Consider the following 19,757-nt stretch of genomic DNA (forward strand, 5'->3'; position numbering starts at 1 on the left):
TTGACATTTGTTTTAGCACCGGGCTATGCTCTTGATTTTCGGCTTAATTTCGTGTGGCTTTTTTGCCGATTCTTTGCTATTTATGACTACATTATTTGGCCTTCCAAAAGGCGCTGAAAGGACTGGGATTTCCCCCCTTATTTGGCCGAGGCATTTTTGATCTTCCATAGTTTGAACATTTTAGTCATGAGCCGACCAAACAGCCCCGACCATGCCCAGCCACCCGACAGGGCCCAAATCAACCAGCTCGCATGGCCCTCCCAAATCCAAGCCTTGCGACCACGAGCCCATGGCCACAACCAGCGCCATGGAGCTGATCCGTACAGCACCTGCGAAACGACACTGCGGGCATAGGTCGCATGTGGCATCGCGTTGTGCTGGCTGTGCTTCACTCGGCGAAGATACTCATCCTCAATCGGGGAATACAGAGAACCCGGTTTCAGGGTACGATCGGTACGCGCAATGCGCGATTGAACACCCCCGGTAACAATAGTCGTGACATGGACGCTGCTCGTCGTCAGAAAAAACATATAAAAACTCGGAATGTGCGGGGCGGGTCAAACATACCCGAATGGAGCCAGCTCCACCCGAAGCGTATCACTAAATGAGTGCAGAGCTGCTTTGGAGGCATTGTAGACAGAACCAAACACATATGGGATAATCTAATAGTTATTAGTTCTCGACGGGATGTCAAAAAATGCCGCTATCCCAAACTTACCCCGGCGATGGAACCAATCTGCACAATAGTGCCCTTCGCCTTGATGAGCAAGGGAAGGAAAGTCTGGCACATGGTGATAACTGCGAAAAAATTGGTTTCAAACGTTTGGCGAACCTCGGCGAGTTCTGTTTCCATCGCAGGAACAGTGTAATCTGCGACGATCAGTATCAGATTCCCATATTTTGTCGAAGCCATGCGAATCAAGATACGTACTGCGGCCACTGTTTTATATTAGCCACACGTGGGTAAATAAAGCCTTGGAGAGTACCCACGCATTATTAACGAGATAATCAAGACCTCTCTCTCCAAGTCTCTTTTCAACCTCTGCAAAGCACAGCTTCACATTCTCCGGGTCATCAACAGTCAAACTCAGTGTTTCGATTCCGAGCTCGGCCAGATCAGAGATAGTCGCTGCATCACGAGCTGTGGCCAGCACCCGTAGTCCCTGTCGGTTGAACTCGCGCGCGAGGGAGTTGCCGATGCCACCAGGTGAGCATCTATAAGACATGTCAACACGTGTTTGTATCTGTCGCAAGTTACTCGACACTTACCCCGTGATGAGCACCGATCTGCGAGTGTCTGTCACTCCCGACATGTCCAGTGTAAGTATGAACGAGTTGCAGGGTCAGTAAGAACTTCGTTCTAATTGAATAAGGGGTTGTAGTCAGATTGTAGTCATGTATAACGTACATCTACATCAGGTGGACACCAAACATACGTGCCTCGGCTCTCCCGTTTCACAGGAACAGGTACCTAGCCCTAAGCCCTACTGCCTATTTGGGACGTATAGTATCAATAGTGGCTCGGAGACGTGATATAACTTTGGATCGACTTTAAGATAGAGTCAGAACTGACGGCTGCCAAGAATATAAAGAGATATCTAATATCCCCCATATCCACTTGGTGGATCTGCTCGCAATGTGGGAACAACGTTGAAGGTCGTCCATCTGCTGCACGGTATACACCCATGCCGCTCCGTGATATCACCATCATAACACTATATATATAATTCTGGATCGTTCAATATTGACTCTTCATCTTCCTAATCACCCATAATATGCTGTTTTCCCCGGTAATACTCAGTGAAAATCTTTTTCTCCCGTGTAGCCGTATGATATAAGTTCCGTTGGTCCGGTCCGATATAACAACCGAACAAGACGAAAGACAACGCCAGCCACGAAGCTATTCCAAGGGCACAACACTATCCAAACAGTCATCCTAAATTGATAGCTTGAAATAAAAATGAGACGAGTGGAAGCGCCGGATGCGTGCCGATTGCCGAAAAGTAAACTCGACGAATGACATCGCCCCCGCTGTACCGAACAGTCATAATCCCGGGGTCTCCGTGCCCCGGATGAGATTTTATCGCCATCCATGCATGGAAGCCCGAAATCTGTATCTAATGAGAGATCGGATTGTGGGTCATTATATTTGCCCTCGTCAGGCCAAGAGCCTGCCACTGCAAGTAGACTCTCGCCTTCGGTCTCCACACTAATGACCGTCGATCCTCGATCCCAACGACGCGTCTATCATTCTCTGCAGGATATTTCCATCAGCTGCTATTCAATAGAAGGACTTTGATCAAAATCCCAGAGGGGAAAATTCTTGATCATTTCTGTGCTAGGATCCTAACTTTTGCATGATATCGCCTCTACTATCGCCCATGCCATCATCCGAAAGCAGGCGCTGAACAAAACCCGGATGAGACGGGGAGGCCCGGGCTATCCACGCTTGTATATATCAATTACATCAAGTCTTGCCCGCGCTTGAGTCGGCCCACAGAGACGGACGATGGCCACTGAACTTGAGTTACCCCGGCACTTGCGCAGTCCCGGCGAAGATGGATATCGAACGCCAACCATCGAAGATGCCGAGCGGGCGCTCTCGGTTCTCGGTGTAGAAGAGAGTTCCAGTGGTGGGGTGCTCGAGGCTCATTCATCTGCTCTGGAAGCCGTACTGCAGAGGGCCTCGTCTCGGGCAACCGAGAATACGAAGCCGGACAAGGAAGCCGGTACATGCCGAGGACATAACGGGCTGGGCCTGTTTGGGCTCAAGCGTACGGTGTCTGGCGAGCTGAGCTGGAAAAAGCGTATTCGACATGTTACCTGGGCGTATTTCACGCTGACGATGGCCACGGGCGGATTGGCTAATGTCTTCTATCAAGGTATGTGTGGTCAAATCTATACAAGTAAATGGTGTTAACAGAACACAGTTCCATTTCGGTTCAGGGGTTTGGATACGATTGGAATCGTCGTTTTTCTGATAAATATTGCTCTATACCTCATTATCTGGGCACTTCTGTTGGTTCGATTCTATTACTATCCTTACACATTCAAAGCATCTTTCTTGCATCCCACGGAATCACTCTTCGTGCCCGCATCTATAGTATCTTTCGGCACAATCTTGATCAACATATCGCAATATGGGCCTGAAAATACCGGCCCGTGGCTGATGCGGGCAGTCTGCATTCTATTCTGGATCGATGCCGCTCTCGCTGTGATGTTCTCGGCGGGCATCTACCTTCTTCTGTGGTCAACGCAGACATTCACTATTGCGCAGATGACTCCAATCTGGATCTTCCCTGCGTATCCGATGCTCATTATTGGTCCCTATGCTGGTATTCTCAGTGCAAAACTAGAACCGTCACAGTCCCTGCCCGTTATCATTGGCGGCATGACTATCCAGGGAGTTGGATTCTTGGTTTCGTTGATGGTATACTCGGCGTTCATCTACAGGTTGATGACGCAGAAACTGCCGAAGGAAAATCTCCGTCCCGGTATGTTCGTCTCAGTTGGACCTAGCGGCTTCACGGTCGCGGGGTTGGTGAACATGGCTGCCGGAGCGAAGAGGTCATTTCCGGCGGATTTCATGGGCAATGGGCCGCTGGCTGCCGAGGTGTTGAACATTGTCGCTGATTTTTCGTGTCTTTGGCTATGGGGGTATGTTTAAATTTCCTTGGTGTTCTCTGTCTACTTTGCTAATTCTTCTCTAGGTTGGCAATCTTCTTCTTTATTATCGCGAGTGCTGCCCACTGGTCGGCGATTGGACATGGGCGCATGGACTTCTCGATGACCTGGTTTTCGTTCATTTTTCCTAACACTGCCTTGATCACTGCTACTTTCGCTATTGGTAAGGCGTTCTCTTGTAAGCCTATTAATATTGTTGGGTGTGCGGCGATTTTGCCACTGCTGTTGATGTACTTTTTTGTGTGCTATATGATGGTTCGGGCCATTCTGATTCGGCAGATCTTGTGGCCTCAGAAGGGTGAGGACAGAGACGAGGGTGGATTTGAGATAATTCGGGTAAAACCCACTGGGGCCGGGGCTCGCAACAGTCCTAGCCCTGTATAGCTGTACGGTCTCATTTCGGTGTCTGCAGTGCATTTCTTTGTGGCGACTCTTCTCCCTGTTTGTTTCGTTGCAGCCTTTGTACTAAGGTGTCTGATATTCCCGGTTTTCATAGGCTCTAGTTGGTTTTATTGTGTTCATTGGTCGGGTAGGGCTTGATATGCCTTCCAAGCTTGCTCTATGTATCAACAACTCCACCACTTGTGGTCATGATCGATCGCTTGGGGTGGAGACTACCATAATGGATGTGATTAATTAGTATGGCAATTACTTAGGTATGACATATTTTGTATCCTTATAATTTAGATTGATTTCACTCGATTTTCATGACATGATACTTCATTTTTGCGACTATATGGCTTATGTATTCACGCTATAAGCGCCTGACATGCATATATATATTTCGCATGGAATATAACAACCAGTATTAAGCCCCAGAGTCTTGTTGCGATTCAACACATAGATAATTTATGACCGGCAAATATTTTAACAATAAAAACGAATAATATATTGTCGACGCAAAGACCAAAAAACTAGTGACAGAAACCAAGACCGAAAAAAGAAAAAGCAAAAAGAAATGGACCCGCCGGGAATTGAACCCGGGACCCCCCGCAAGTCACTTAGTGAGCTAGTCACCGTAGTGCGAAGCGGGTATTATACCCCTAAACCACAGGCCCATTTGATGAAAGATGTGTTAGTTCTTTGGAATATGATGTGCCTGCTTCTAGGCTACATCCGATATTCAATTCAAACCAAAAACGTCGGAAAACATTCATGAATTTAATAAATGATATTCAATTATATGATAGACTTGATGAGAATAACCACCTATTTATCGTTAGTAAATCAGAAGGAGGTAAATGAAACAAGTGAAAGAACAAACCACTCACTCCATAGGTACATACCTCGAAGCCAACAGCGTTCATGGTGATAGGCTATAGCTGGAGTTACAACCATAAGGATAAAGTGACTCGGAAAGATAGTACTATATCTGAAAGTCTAGTCTAGCTTGGCTTCTATGATAGGCCTGCCAAGTTATATAGGCCAAACAAGATCTAAACCCATATAGGATAGGGAGAAGACGTGTCTATGGATGTCGATCGCCTTATACATAGTCCTACTGTTCATCCAGTCGTCTCCTATTTCACAAGGCTTAACTTACCCTTTGACTGCTCTGTTTGCCTATTTCTCGCATACTACACTAAGCATGATGTCTTTCTCATCCACAAAGGCATCACGAGTAGGAAAATATCACCAGTACTCTCTATATATTTAATTTCCTCCCACATATCTTTTGTATCTCTCGATCTAACATCCCACTGAAATCTTTTCAAACAAGTCGTTTCTGCCTTCTACACACCAGAAATCATTGTACCTCATACAGAGGTGGATTGTCCACCAATGACGTGGAGAAACTTGAGAAATGCTCCCGGATGATACTCGCAAACGGGCAAAACAAACGGCCAACGCAGTGGAGGTGCAAATGCCGGAAATCGCGTAAAAAGACACACGAATGCGAGTTTAATGCCTCGTGCTTGTTATTTCATGCTCGTCGAGGACGACGACCGCTTTTTCAGAAGGGCATTGTTGTGAAACAACCGACCGATTAGCCCCCCTTTTTATTCTCCTTGTTACGGAGTAGCTAGCTCAGAAATCCAACTCCTTTGCTCATTACACAAGAAATGGTAGCATGTGGTGAATTATATAGACTGACTTGTCGCTTTTGCTGCTAAAGTTGTTAGTAGCAAGCAGCACCATCAATCTAAAGTATCTATCTATACAAATGAGCACTGAGGTGATTGCCCCTTGGAAAAAAATCCAATTAATTCAAAATAAGAATACGAGAAATGGGTATAGCGATGGGTATCGAAGAAAAGTAGACAAAAAAGAAAGAAAGCACCGAACCATGCGAAGTAAAAGCAACTTAGAAACTCCCCATAGGCTTGTCCTTCACCTCCACAGCCGGAGGAGTACCAACAGAAGTACCGGAGCTTCCCCCAGAGTCGCGTGTCTTCTTCTTCCCATTCTTTGGTGACGTCGATGACTTGGCAACTCGACCGCGGCCGGCACCATCGCCAGATAACTTGCGGCCGCGGGCAGGATCCCGAGGCATGCTCAAGATAAGGCGAGGATAGTTAACCGCGGATGCCGGGAGTTGGGGGACAGGCGGATGGTCATGAGGGCTTGCGCCCCGGCGTGGGGTCACAGCGCGAGTCGAACTGCTCGTACGGCGGGCGGCCCCCACAGATGGCGAAGCCTCATGCGAGGTAGCGGGTAGGGTAGTGGTCCCAATGACTGTCTTGGGAGTTCGTCGGGTTTGGCGACTGGGTGTGAACGATCGAGGGGTAGCGGGTGCAGTGGTCGACTCCTTTGGCTTGCGCGAGCGTAGCTGGCGTCTTTCCTCGCCTCGAATGTTGAGTTCGAGCCCACCATTCTGAGCATCCTGCTCTCGACGCTGACGGTTGAGCTCCGCAGGACGACAGCTCATTGTCTGCCGCCCTCCGGGGATGATGAGCTTGGTAAGCTCCCCGGTAGCGACCGCCCAGCTAACCTCGGGAAGAGGGACAGCAATGTTGGCATTTGGCTCCTCAGTGATACGTTCCCGCCCGGGAGAGACAACCTTCGCAGCGAAAGACTTGGTCGCCGTCAGGTAGCTGGAGGCAGCCTTTTTGCGTCCTTTGCTGGGCACAGGCGCCATCACAGCTTCCAATTCTTCGAGATTGCTCTGAGACCACCACTCTTCACTGTACCCTCTCTCTGAGTTCAGACCCGAGAGATGACTGAAAACTCCAGAGGTCAGAGCACGGTCACTATAACCGCCTTCAAGGACGCTAATGACGCGTCCATTGACGCCGAGCCCTTCTTCTTGCGACATGCGGACTACATCCGCGGTGAACTTGGCGTAGAATTCAGTCGGCACCTTCACGCTGTGGCGCTGCATCCCGTTGCCTTCCCACTCGCTGGCATCAAACCCGGCAGAGATAAAAATTGCTGCATTGGGAGGTGGAGAGTTAGGATTCTGCTGTCGCTCTTGGAGGAGCTCAATCGTGCGTTTGCGTAAAAATGAACGCGCTTTGACGAGCAATGCCTTGTACTTTGTCTCGTACAATCTCCAGAATGTATCCAGGGAGTCCCAGTCTTCGAGGTGAACATTCCAGATGGACTGGTTATGCGCTTCGAGGCAGAGACTGGCGCCCATGATCTTATCCCGTTCACCATTCTCGCAAGGGAAAGAGTTCACATCATGCAAACTGTAATATCCAATTGCTGCTTTGGTGTATGAAGAAGCGTGTTCATACTCTTTAAACTTCTTGGCATCATTTCTGGCTAAGTCAGCCCTTTGTATCTTGTTCAACAATTTGGAGTTGTGGTTATAGGTGATATCTTGAGAGCCATCACCATGATGGAGATCAAAATCCAGGATCACAGCGTGGGTCAGTCCGTGGGTTGTTGCAGCGTGAGAGATTCCGACATGAACGTTGTTGATCCAGCAAAAACCAGAGGGGAAGTCTGCCGAACAATGATGACCCGGAGGGCGGATACAAACGAATGCGCGTTGGATTGGACCAGGCTTGAAAACTAGGTCAACTCCCTCACAGACACCACCCAAGGCACTCTGGAAGGCGTTGACTGACTCGGAGCACAGATAAAGATCGTTACTGTCCAAAGGGGGCCCGCTCACCCCAAGACCATCTTTGGCTGGGATTCGCTGCCTGGCTAGTTCGTTTCCGTCGATGATAAGGCGGGACTCGGCACATTCCCCCATCCACTTCAATTCTGACATCCATTGGGCTCCATGAACATCTGTAACAGCAGTTTCAGACAGTTTCACCTTGCGATCAGTCTTGACAACTCGGAAGGGAATGTTTTTCTTCGAAGCCAGAAGCTGATGTGGCGTTAGATCTCCATATTGGGAACTGAAACGGACATAAGCTGCAGAGATGCCCGCAGCGCAGGCACGAATACGCTCTGGTCTTTCCACAATTCTCTCTAGATCCCGTTTTGTTGCATCCAGCTGGGAGTACCGGTGTCCATAACAGTCATCATGAAGAATAACAGCAATTTTCGTCTCCACATCACTGGTTTGGTGTAACTCGAGTTCCTTTACAAAGTGCTCGGCGGCAACGAACGAGGCAGTCGGGAGCAGAGCTTCGGGGGTCGGGCTGATCGCAAGGCGTGTAGGATGCATTGCAGGAGAAGTCGCAGTAATCGGTGACACTGAGGCGGTGAAAGATGCGCGGCGTGTAGAGTCAGGGATTGGGGAAGGGGACTTTTGAGGTTGCGAGACCGAACGAAGAGATGCAGCAGACTTGCGCTTTTGCAAGGGCACAATTGACTTGCGCCGTTCGCCTCGACCCGAAACAGAGGTGCTTGCTTGCAACTGAGCAGTTTGGCCTGACTGCAAGGAAACGGATCGACCAGCTTGACCGGGCGGTTGAGGAATAGCAGAAACAGGTCGAACGGCATGACCAGGTTTGGAGAGAGGAGGATCAGATGGAAGAGGAGAAAGACGAGGCGATGGAGGCAACACAGTTGTTGTTGCCAGACTGAGGCGATCCAAGGCATCTGTCAATCCATCATGCACTTCATCAATATTGTTGTTGACCTCATTGTCCCCGAATGGCGGGTCCTCCTGAGTGGAGGGGAGCTTGTGTGGGTCCATCTCGCAGATACCGACTCATCCACAAAGTCTTTTATTGAATCAGAAAGAATCCTTGCTTCTCATTTGTTGCTGAAAAGAAGAAAAGCGATGATAGGTCGTGGGGTGAATAGGGAAGGGGAACAAAGCAACAAAGAAACAAAGACAGGTGGGGATCATTCACATGTTTGGGTTAGGCCCTATGCGGCAGGAGTTCGGCCGATCTCCATACCATAGCACAACGACACGACACATTCTTCCTTCTGATATTTGGCTTGTTTGGCTTGTCTTGTGTTTTGTTGCCTGAATAGGTTCAATAATATTGGTTCTTGCATAGCTCTGGATTGATTTCGACAGCTTTTGAAACATACCACACCGATGCTTCGTGCTCTCCATTAGGATCCCAAGATCCAAAATCCACCCTACCAGTAACACCCCCTCGAATATAAAATAGAAAACAATAAAGACATGAAATGAATCTTAAAAAGATCATCTAGATCATTGCACCGTGATGAAACGCTGTAAACCCGCAGAATTCCATCTCCCCCAGACCCAACCCGAAATTCCCCAAAACACCAAAGCTGAAAATGATAGACAGAGAATCTGAAAGTGCAAAAGAGAGAGGAAAAAAGAGACAATGTCGAGGCTCTACCGTGAACGCAGATTCCGCCATTGATACCATTGATACCAACGGCGCCCGATAGAGCTCTTCTCATCTAGAGAATCTTGAGATCGGCGTCGCTCCTTATCTTCCTCCTTACGTGTTTTTTCTCAGACTTGAAGCCGCGTGTCGCATGGGAATTGCAGAAACAATGCATATGCACGGTCTCGACGCTGACGCCAGGGCAGCTGTTCCGTCTCTGACTGGCGCAGACGCTGTTGCCCGCATCTTCTTCGCATTGGCACCACTCGTAGAGTGTGAAGTATTGGCGGCACATTGTTGATGTTTAGATAACAGTGGATTGATGCGTATTTCTCAAATCACAAGAAGAAAGATGGCGGCTGATTTTCCGACTATCGCTAGAGGCTCTGCAGTTTCTTGCACTGAACCTTTTGATGGTTGATGGTTGATGGTTGAGGATGTGGATACTGTGGAAGTTCCGGAATATGCCGGGAAGACTGAAAGATGAAAGTTGATGGTAGACTGATATGGAAATGAAGATGCCAAATGCCAAATGGTGTGCAGGTGGCGTGCAGATTGTCTCGATGCTAGAGCTGTGTAGCTACCAAGTTTGACCGGAAATCTTGGAGGTCGATTTTTCGATGTTAAGATGCTCCGAGTGTCAACAACCTCGTGTTCAGTCCAGCTGAGATGAAACGCGAGGGCGAAGACGAGATATTGGAAAAGTACGGGGTAGAAAGGTTGGGATCGACAAGGAAATGCAAATCGCAATGACAGGCCGTAAGCTCTTTAAGTTCTTCCAGACTACTCCGGGGCCTAGTGTAATGATGAGTTAAAATTGCTCATTGACTGGGTCTGTGAATGAAACCACGGCTATTGATTGGTGCTGACGTCAAAGAAACCCTCTTTTCTTTTTTCTCCTTTGATGGGTTTACTACTAATTAATCCTATTATCGTGCTAGTGGGTAGACTATTACCTTGCAGAAGCCGAATCTTACCCCATCCGTCGCTTGAGAGGCTGCAGGTTACATCTGACACAGCGAACCAGGTCGTATTTTTCTTTTCGCCGAGGGCGTGATTTTGACTTGGTGCCACTATTTTTGCTTCTCGCCAAGTGGGTTGTGGGTCTATTTAGTAGTAGCTCAAATGAAACAGACTTGGGTACCATACTTGGCAAGCGCCGTGATGGGACAGGGGTGGTCCGCGACAGGGAAAGAAAATGACAGTAGTCTTGGCTGTCAGAAACCAAGACCGTGAGAAGGGAAAGGCGGCTATTGTTCTGTTTCGACAGGTTCAACAAAGGCGGTCTTGCGGTCTTGGGTTCTCGGAGATAATACTGCAGCCTTGCTTAAAAATAGAGATCTTGCATCAAAGGATGTAGTTTGAAACTCAACGGCGACAATCTGATCGACAAGTCCAGCCGGAATCCAGTTAGCCCTGACGGGTTGAGACGAACTGAGGATCCGCTCATACCCGGCGCTCTGCAGGGGTACCTTTTCCGAGTGCACAGATCGGTGATTGGACGAGAGGCCAGTCTGACTTGCCGCCAGGAGCCTACATCGGGATTCTATGCCGGGTGATTTGCATGGTCTTGCACCAAATAGGAAAAAAAAGGGGTCACATGTCCTTCGACATACTTGGGCGTCGCATGGGAACTGGAGATCGAAATGGATGATCTCATTGTCGACCAAGATGCAAACGGAACATGAGGTGAACGGTGAGGCGCATGGACATATGTGGCGGTGCAATACAGTCACGTGGATCGGAATTGCCCGAGGCATTGGCGCCTAAGGCCTCTATCGAAAGCCCGCCTTCTATAGCTTGGGTTTAATTGATTCGATTGATTTGGGCACGTCATTGGAATTTATGCATTATAGCCAAGTGTGAACCGTATCAAACCACACAGCTTACTCAACCAAATACTCGAAAGTGGCACCCTACCTTCCCTCAACAATCAATCCACCGATCAACACATCAACCTCCACCCCACCTAATCTGCAATGACAAGCAACGCGTCGACTCAACCTCCCTCAATGACTGCCGCTACACCTGCCCGTGCCTCCGCGCTACTGGCCAACATAACAGCCGTCAGCGCGCGGATCAGCACAGCCGTTCTGCAAGCGCCCAACCCCAGCAAACCGGTCCGACTAGTGGCGGTATCAAAACTCAAGCCCGCATCGGACGCCCTCGCGCTGCACCAAGCACCCGCGTCGCAAATGCACTTTGGCGAAAACTACCTACAAGAGCTTCTCGAGAAATCACGTCTGCTCCCACCAACCATCAAATGGCACTTCATCGGCGGACTGCAGAGCAACAAATGTGTGACGTTAGCGCGGGATGTGCGCGGACTGTGGGCAGTCGAGAGCGTCGATTCAGAGAAGAAGGCGAAGCTGCTTGACAAGGGCTGGGGGGAGCGAGAGGCCGATACTGCGGCGACGAATCCCGAGGACGGTAGGCTGCGCATCTATGTCCAGGTCAATACCTCTGGTGAGGAGAACAAGGCTGGCGTTGAGCCTGCCGCTGCAGCGGCGCTTTGTCGTTATGTTCGGGAGCAGTGCCCCCGGCTCAAGTTGCAGGGTGTTATGACTATTGGCGCCATCGCTAGGTCGCGGGCGACGACAGCGGAGAATGAAAATGAGGATTTCATTTGTTTGCGTGAGACGCGGGATCGTGTTGTGAAGGAGTTGGGATTGACGGGAGATGAGGCTGAGCTGGAGCTTAGTATGGGAATGAGCTCGGATTACGAGGGTGCTATCGCCCTCGGTAGTGATCAGGTCAGGGTTGGGACTACTATCTTTGGTGATCGGCCGCCTAAGGCGGAGGCGAGTGTCGTTTGAGTTTGACTAGTGGGATGTATATCTCAACTGCGGATCCGTACATGAGACACTAGGATAGTAGACAAGAGGACTTCTCTGGACCTGTTGTCCGTTTTACTGAATTCGAGCTGTGAAACCACTCCTAAACAGGTCATAAACACATAATAATAGGGGACAACTACATATATGTAATAAGGTCTATAACGCCCAGGGGTCGGATTCGAGTGAAATCGAATCCGCTACCTGCAGATGCCTGGTTTTGGACCTCTTCCGATACCGCTAATTACTATATTGTAAATCATAGTCCTTGATTGAAGCTACCTAGGTATCTCTACCATATAAATCCCGAGAAGGGAAGAAGATATTTGTAAGAGTGACTTGTAAAAAGTCCTTTAAAAAGACAGTTAAAAAGACCTTTAAGGACACAGTTAAAAAGACCTCGCAAGGCCGCGGCCGACTATATGAAAAGCTTCGGTTTGTCTCCCAATGTTAGACCTAGGTACCTTAATTAGGCGCTACCGAGGTACATGTATTTTCTGTTAACATCTAGGCACATCTAGGTAGCAAATTTGAGTTTAATTGAAATGCTATACTCCGTACACCTTCGCAGAAACCTTAATTGGACAGTTACTTCCGCCACCGAAAGCGTATAGTGTTAAGCCTCTTCAAGACACAAGTTCAAGGCTATTCTAATGCTGCTTATGTCTAACATCTAACAGGGCATCCTTCCTTGGCCACAGACATTTGGATGCATTTTTAGTTCATTGCACTATCTTTGTTCCCAATTTCAATTTAGAGCCAGAATTCATCTGGCTATTTCTTCTGGACTTTTACTTACCCTTCTCGACTATACCCTGATCTCAGCTTGGCTGACTTATGCTGTTATCATGAAAAGTTTTCGGCAATTTGTTACTGAGTATTTCTCCTGTATCCGGGGGAGAGACCAGACCTCTCATTTTGAACCTCTTCGTCCCACATCTACTCTTCATCCCATATCTCCTCTTCGTCCCACATCTCCTCATCTTGAAGTCCCGAGACCGAATACGCTTAGCGCACTCATTGTTGAGTTACTCCTATCAATAGTGGACTTTCTTCCACCTGAAGATATCCACTGTCTTTCGCTTTGCAATCATCAATTTTTCATAATATTTGAGCGCTGGAGGAAACGCGAGAAACTTGAGAACAAAAGCCGGCTATCCTTCTTAGGACGACTCGAGCGAGACAATCGAGACTATTTCACGTGTTATCTTTGCTGTGCTCTCCACAAATATGATTGCGGGTTAAACAGCTTTGGATTATCAGAACCGCCCAATCCACAGATATCGCCGTCCAAACCCCCCTGTGCGCAATTGGAACTCTGGCGACCCAATCGGAGTTTGGTGATGTGTATGAATAGTAAGGACGGCTATCACGACACCCATCATACCTTCTGCTTTCTTCATCTTCAACTTGCAATGAGGCGGGACTACTACGGTCCTCGATACGGCATCAGTCCATCCGCCCTGTCTTTCACCAAAGTGAGTGTCTACACGGGATTAACTTTCCTATGTTCTTTTGAAGCAGAGATATGCCACTACTCGGGTTCGCCGGTGTTATGCTTGCGAATTCAAGACATCATATCGTTGGGCCTTAAAGCAGAACCTCCACTATCGGACAGAGATGAACCGGATTTTCATCACCTTTTCCAAGTTTGCATGCACACAGACATCGCTAGAGTGTTAGGTACATACCAGGAATGGATGAAGGCTTATAGAGCGAGGGGGACGCTCCCACTTCTACGGACGGCATGCGACAAATGCAACACCGACTATCAGCTCGAGCTCCGTGAATTTGGTAACAATAATCTTGCTTTCATGATTACCAGGTGGATTAATCTTGGCCCTGGATTAACCCCAAACGACCCTCAGTGGAAGGTTCATTCGTTGGCATCACAGTACGCTCCTCTACTCCTGGGTGGTGAGCTCATGCAACATAGTCCTCGGTTTCTCTTTGAAGCTTATTCCGACATGTCGTTCGAGAAATCATCCACTCAGAACCTGCATCTTTTGACAAAGAAAGCATATGAAAGTGTGATGAAGCGACTCCCCCACCCTTGGCCCGTCTGGAGTCTATAGCCCATGAGCTAGTGTGAAGACATACGGTTTCATTTGTATTAGTATACAGAGGAGCGCGTCCAGCCTCTTGCAATTTGGACTTGTCCAAACTGCTGTGTCGTTTTGGCTCTAACGTTCTGTACTTTAAGGATTGAGCCGTAGAGCAGCAATTCTATCGAGCTGATTTGGCGGGAATGGTTCAATAAGAGTGTCTTCTTCTCTAAGAACTAGATTAACGCTAGTTATGGGTTTACAGCCTGCGGTGTAAAGGAGGGAAGAGATATATCTACTGAGGAAGGCGCGGGTCAACATGTAACGTGACAGTGACCAATGGGTATAGACATGCAGTTTCAACCATGTAGGTAGCAACTTGACACACTTCAACAACTTCGCTCATCTTACAATCTCCCACTACATCATGATGCATCTCAATTGTTTGCCAGTGGTGTTGAATCTCCTATTTTTGGCTTCTACTTGCTCGTTTTTCGTCGTAAGTTGTCCACTGCAACTCGTGGGACGCTGCTCCAATGCCGAGGAGAAGCTAGCTATGTCTCTAGCCTTGGCCTTGGCTCAGGGATTCTGTCCCAACAGAAGAAAATGAGGCCGACACATTCTACATAGCAACTGCTCTGCCCGTTCCCAGCCCCGAACATGATCCTAGCAATTTGAGTGAACGCCAGATAACTTTTTGCATTAACACACTGTGCCCTGCCATCAGTATGCCCCCTACTATGAATGGCGTATTTTCGCCTAGGTGTTTATGTTTACTTACATATCGAATAGGTGAGCTGCGCAAATCGCTTTGCAATTGCGTCTGCCCAGACGCCCCAGCACAGATCATAAACACATACAAATGGTGGGATAAATCCATGGCTTTGTTGGTGGTCATATCAAGTGGAGTTAAAGGCCTGGCCTCTTAAGCTTCTACACATATAACTGTTGAAGTGCGTATATGTATATCAGGACGAAGAACAGCTTAGCGGTGGCAAATGAATATGGCGGAGGACACTGTGCCACAGATACTATATTTCTATAAGAAGAACGTGGAGTCATGTACCATCAAACTCTTGCATGGAGTACTGCTTTTACCATTTATTGTGGGAGAGAAATTCATACAATATCTTCATCCTCATCATCAGCCCCCATGATTTCATCTTCATCCACATAGCCCTCCTCACCAGCCGGCGCCGCATCATCAATTGTGATGTCCCCATCGCCCATGGCTTTGACCTTGGCCTGCGTCATCTCAAAGACATACTGGCCAAGATGCTCAACGCTCTCCATAGGTGTGCCCTCGATGGCTGCATTGGCTTCCCGCGAGGATGGGAACATCTCGCCAGGCGCAAGCATGAGCTTATCGGGGCGCTGCAGGAGCAGGTCAAATGCGGGCTTGAGTTCATAGCACGATTCGAACACTTCTCGACGGCCGAGGATGTATAGACCCAGCCGAGCACGAGAGAGAGCCACAGTAAGACGGCGGACGTCGCGCAGGTATCCGACACTGCGAGTTCGGGTGAGAGAAAGAATCACATCTAGAGAAGGGTTAGAAAATTCGATATTTTGGAGAAAGGAAGTGCTGGATGTGACTCACAATCATTCTGCTCTCCCTGGTAACGATCCACCGTAGTCACAATCTTGGGCATCCCGAACATGGGATTCTTGCCACAGCGGTGACTCAATACATCCCGGATCAAGGCCGTCTGCCCAGCATATGTGGCTAAGATCGAGATTTTGGCAGCAGGGTAACCCAGAAGTCGCATGTACTGATACATGGCGACTGCGTACTCCGCTTCACCCAGGTTCTGGATGAAATGTGGTGTCGGCTCTCGCTCTCCGGAACCTTGGTAGTCAGGAACGTTGATGAACTGGTAGTCGAACTGGAAGCCGGCATTGGCCTGTTGGTACTCTGGGGCAGTTTCAACCACTGGAAGGTCTCCGAGTTCCTTGTACCGCCAGCGGAACAGCTCTGCAATGCTGGAACGTGCACGACCTTGCTTATCAAGATTGATCACTGGGACACCCAATCGCGCCAGTCGCAAGAAGAGACTTTGTTCGAAGTGAGCATATTGACGGAAAGCCATGTTCTGGATGATGGGGGAGTTCTGGTAGTGATCACCACAGAGAACGACGCGCTTGAGAGGGAGCTCGCCATTCTTCATATTTTGCAGAGCATTAGGGATGAAACTCTCGACTTCAGTGATCTGCGCGGCTTCTTCCATGACCACGTTGTCGTAGTGGAAGCCCAGATCGGCAATTTCTTGCCGGCGCATAGCTGCATGAGTCGAAGTCATTGCGATAATTCGGGCCTCCTTCACGAGAAGATAATTCGCTTTGTCACGAGGTTGTCTCAAGATCTCGAAAGGCCGGATGTCTTCAAGTTCAGAGAAGATTCGAGCAATATGACGTTGGCAACCTGTGGCAACGTCGATAATTGCTTCCTTCGCGGCTTCATCTTGGAAGAGGGGCTGGGGAGCATTTGCGAAGTATGTATGGAATGGGAAGGACGCAACAATATCTTCATTTGATGCTCCTTCGGAGTTGGCATGATCCCAGAATTTGGCCCATGTTGGCTGAACGTAAACTGTATTGAAGTATCCTGCAGTCTCGCATGAGTTTCCATGGGCACCCTCAACTCCAAGTGACGCTGCCAAACGCATCACTTCTGACAGATAGTGATTGCGGTTGTCAAGGAAGGATTCAACTCGCCCATACTTGCTGTAGTTGGCCTCGGTGTCCAATTCTTCCTCGCCGTGACCTAGCCGCAGCAAGTGCCGTTCATCGATATCAAGAGCAATAATTTTCTGGAAGAGTTGATTGAGGGCTTGATTGCTGTGTGCAATGAGCAGTGTTCGCTCATTGGGGAAATTGTGGTAGATGTTGTTAATGATTTGAGTTGTGACATCTGTTTTTCCAGTACCAGGTGGTCCCACAATGACGGTGAGTCCCGGTTGTGTTCCAGATGCGATTGCTTCAATTTGAGCGGGAGTAAACCGAATTTTGTTCAGTTTAGGGGTGTCGACAGGGTATGGCCCGGGATTCGGTGGCTTGTAAGAGGAAACCATCATACTGCTAGGCGCAGACACTGTCTCTGCAGCTTGTTCCCGGCGTCTCTTCTTCGACGTGGGAGGCTCTGCTAAAGGTTCTTGATCAATGTAATTAATGACATATGGTGGTCCAAAGCTGGAGTTTTCAGCCCCCGAAGGCTCGATTCCTGGGAAGCTTTCAATCAAATGAGACCAATCTAACAGCGTGTCTCGGAAGTCAACAGTGCGAAGTCTGTTTGGCAGTTGTGTGTATTGAGCACCCGCGGGATCTCCATAACCCAGGAAAATATCCTGGAGCCATGAAGGAAGTGTCATATCAGAGACAATAAGCTTTTGCATCGTCTGCAAAATTGATTTGAAATTATTTTCCCTGCCCTTTCTCCGTGCAACCACATTGATCATGGGGTAAATGTCCGGTTTGCCATTGGCCTGTCGGTCCTTGTCAGCCTTGAAGGCAGCTGCATCCAAGTTGACAATCAATCTCCTCAATCGTGCTCTGGACTGAGAGCCATTTGCTTGACCGGGATATTGGCGCAGTGCGCGACCTTGCTCGTCGAGTACCTGTACGATCTCGGCCGTTCGGAGGTGGGTCATCCGAGGAGCCTCAGATGCACTCTGGCCCAACTGTGAGGGGTTGGACTGGACTGCTAACAGATAAACAACGTCATCAGGACGAAGTGAGTCCCATTCTTTCCTGACATTATCGGCAAGCCTTCCCACTTCTATCGCAATCTCGGCCCGAACAAAAGCTGGGTTTGTTGCCCCAACCTTGGGCGGTGCGACGTCAATGATAGCAGGCTTTGAAATTGGAATGGCCATTCGAGAGAATCCCTCGAAGTTTAAGCTTCCATCGCGGGTTGCCTTTGGCTGCATCCGTTTCACGAGGGATTCCATGTCCTTGCGAATTTGGAAGAATGCCTCCGAGCGGTAGAGGAGGAACGAGCGCCAAAGGAAATCCCCAAGACTCAGATACTGGAGGTTTAGTTTTGGAATTGCCAGAGGTCTCGATCCGTCGTATGTCTCATTCCGCAACAAGGCCGGATCGTAGAGACTTTCTTCCGTCGGGAGGGGACTCAACTTCTCAACTGCTTCTTGGAAAGGGATCTTGCGTTCATAGAAAGATGCCAAAACTTCCAAATAAAACTGCCGGTCTGGGGTAACGAGCGATGATTTTGGGTAGCTTGTGCGGAATCCTAGGTGAGAGCACAGGCTTTCAAGTTCCGACTCATCAAGAGAAGACAACTGTCCCTCCAGATCTGCCCGTTGCTCAATTGATCCCATATTAGATAAAGCAAGAATCATGAGCTTTTCCTTGAAGAGCTTCATCGATGTTCTTTGCAACTGGGCCAGTTCTTGGCAATGCAGGTCGTAGACTCCCTGTGGCGAAAGAGCCTCGCCCGTGTAGTCGTCAATCGCAAATTCGACAAAATGCTTGAGAAGGCCATGGAAATCACGGAGGAGGGCATTCTCGGGCACACGATACAGCTGCGAAAGGCGAATTACTGACAGAAGATTGAGGTCTTTCAACAGTGTGTTCACATAGCGCCTAGTAGGAAGCTGACTTTCGAGGTCAACCAAGAGCTCAAGGAAACGTTCACAGTATAGCAAGTTTTCAGCCTGGTCCTTTTCAGGTCCATTCAATCTTTGAAGGAAATCCAGGAGCATTGTATACAGCCATAGACGTTCGAAGCGCATCTTTGCCTTGGACGCATCATCTCCAGCATCATAGCGCTTCGCAGAGGCCCTCCATGCCTTCTTCAATGTCGGTACCTTCGCGATGATGCGATCCCTTGTCTCCTCGCTAGCGAGGTTATGCCAGACCGAGATAGAAACGAGAGGCGCGCATTCTTTGCGAATCAGTACGTTCTCGAGTGACTGGAAAGCGCTGATGATGAACGATATGATAGAAAGCCGGGAACGAGTCGAGAGTGAATGATCAATGCTCATTGAGAGAATGCGGTGGAAGAGATTGGAGAAGTCATCGGCACGGTCGGAGAAGATATCTGCATCTGTTAGTCTCGCTATCCTATAGATCCTGTCGCATTCACTCACCCCATATCGGCAAGTGCTCGCGATGCTTTACGCTGACAATCAAGGCGATCAGCAGTACATGGTGATTCGATGCATCCTCGGTGTAGGTTGGCCAAAGGAACCTGAGGACTAGTTAGCCATTGCCCTGTAGCATGTGTTGTAAAGAGGTCATACTTCTCAAGAATATTCAGGTTCTCGAGGATCAAGAGCGAGCGACTATTGAAAGCCTCTGCTTCCAAAGGATCCCACAATTGCTTTTTGATGACATCTGGTTTGGCCTTACGGACCTTCGCGTTCAGCCAGTGGGCCTTGGCTAGCTGTACCCACGGGCTTTCTTCACGAAAGTCCACCACTGTAGGCCTGGATTCAAGACTCTGTGCCATCGCACGAGTCAATAGGTCCCTTAACCTAATAAATTGGGGTTGGTCAAGGAGGGGTTGATTGGCG

The 19,757-nt window shown here is 48.8% G+C and overlaps 5 protein-coding genes across 5 annotated transcripts; 2 read left to right on the forward strand and 3 right to left on the reverse strand.

The window, feature by feature from the left end:
* Window positions 1-137: 137 nt before the first annotated feature.
* On the reverse strand, window positions 138-1,313 carry N7457_003411 (SDR family oxidoreductase; the record flags this gene model as incomplete). Its single annotated transcript, XM_057174456.1, has 6 exons — window positions 138-507; window positions 568-662; window positions 719-870; window positions 932-939; window positions 991-1,215; window positions 1,270-1,313. The coding sequence occupies 6 exons, from the start codon at window positions 1,311-1,313 to the stop codon at window positions 138-140; spliced, it is 894 nt and encodes a 297-aa protein (XP_057034607.1).
* Window positions 1,314-2,509: 1,196 nt separating this feature from the next.
* Window positions 2,510-4,068, forward strand: N7457_003412 (tellurite-resistance/dicarboxylate transporter family protein; the record flags this gene model as incomplete). The annotated part of the gene is made up of 3 exons (XM_057174457.1): window positions 2,510-2,882; window positions 2,931-3,657; window positions 3,711-4,068. The coding sequence occupies 3 exons, from the start codon at window positions 2,510-2,512 to the stop codon at window positions 4,066-4,068; spliced, it is 1,458 nt and encodes a 485-aa protein (XP_057034608.1).
* A 1,921-nt stretch (window positions 4,069-5,989) lies between these two features.
* On the reverse strand, window positions 5,990-8,728 carry N7457_003413 (histone deacetylase hosB; the record flags this gene model as incomplete). Its single annotated transcript, XM_057174458.1, has 1 exon — window positions 5,990-8,728. One exon carries the CDS (start codon window positions 8,726-8,728, stop codon window positions 5,990-5,992), a length of 2,739 nt encoding a protein of 912 aa, XP_057034609.1.
* Window positions 8,729-11,326: 2,598 nt separating this feature from the next.
* N7457_003414 (YggS family pyridoxal phosphate enzyme) lies at window positions 11,327-12,163 on the forward strand (the record flags this gene model as incomplete). Its single annotated transcript, XM_057174459.1, has 1 exon — window positions 11,327-12,163. The coding sequence occupies one exon, from the start codon at window positions 11,327-11,329 to the stop codon at window positions 12,161-12,163; it is 837 nt and encodes a 278-aa protein (XP_057034610.1).
* A 3,182-nt stretch (window positions 12,164-15,345) lies between these two features.
* N7457_003415 (RNA helicase aquarius) lies at window positions 15,346-19,693 on the reverse strand (the record flags this gene model as incomplete). Its single annotated transcript, XM_057174460.1, has 4 exons — window positions 15,346-15,767; window positions 15,827-19,282; window positions 19,332-19,432; window positions 19,485-19,693. 4 exons carry the CDS (start codon window positions 19,691-19,693, stop codon window positions 15,346-15,348), a joined length of 4,188 nt encoding a protein of 1,395 aa, XP_057034611.1.
* Window positions 19,694-19,757: the final 64 nt, after the last annotated feature.

This window comes from Penicillium paradoxum, assembly GCF_028828445.1.
Source record: "Penicillium paradoxum strain IBT 22861 chromosome Unknown utg000003l_segment0_segment0, whole genome shotgun sequence".
Lineage (NCBI taxonomy): Eukaryota > Fungi > Ascomycota > Eurotiomycetes > Eurotiales > Aspergillaceae > Penicillium > Penicillium paradoxum.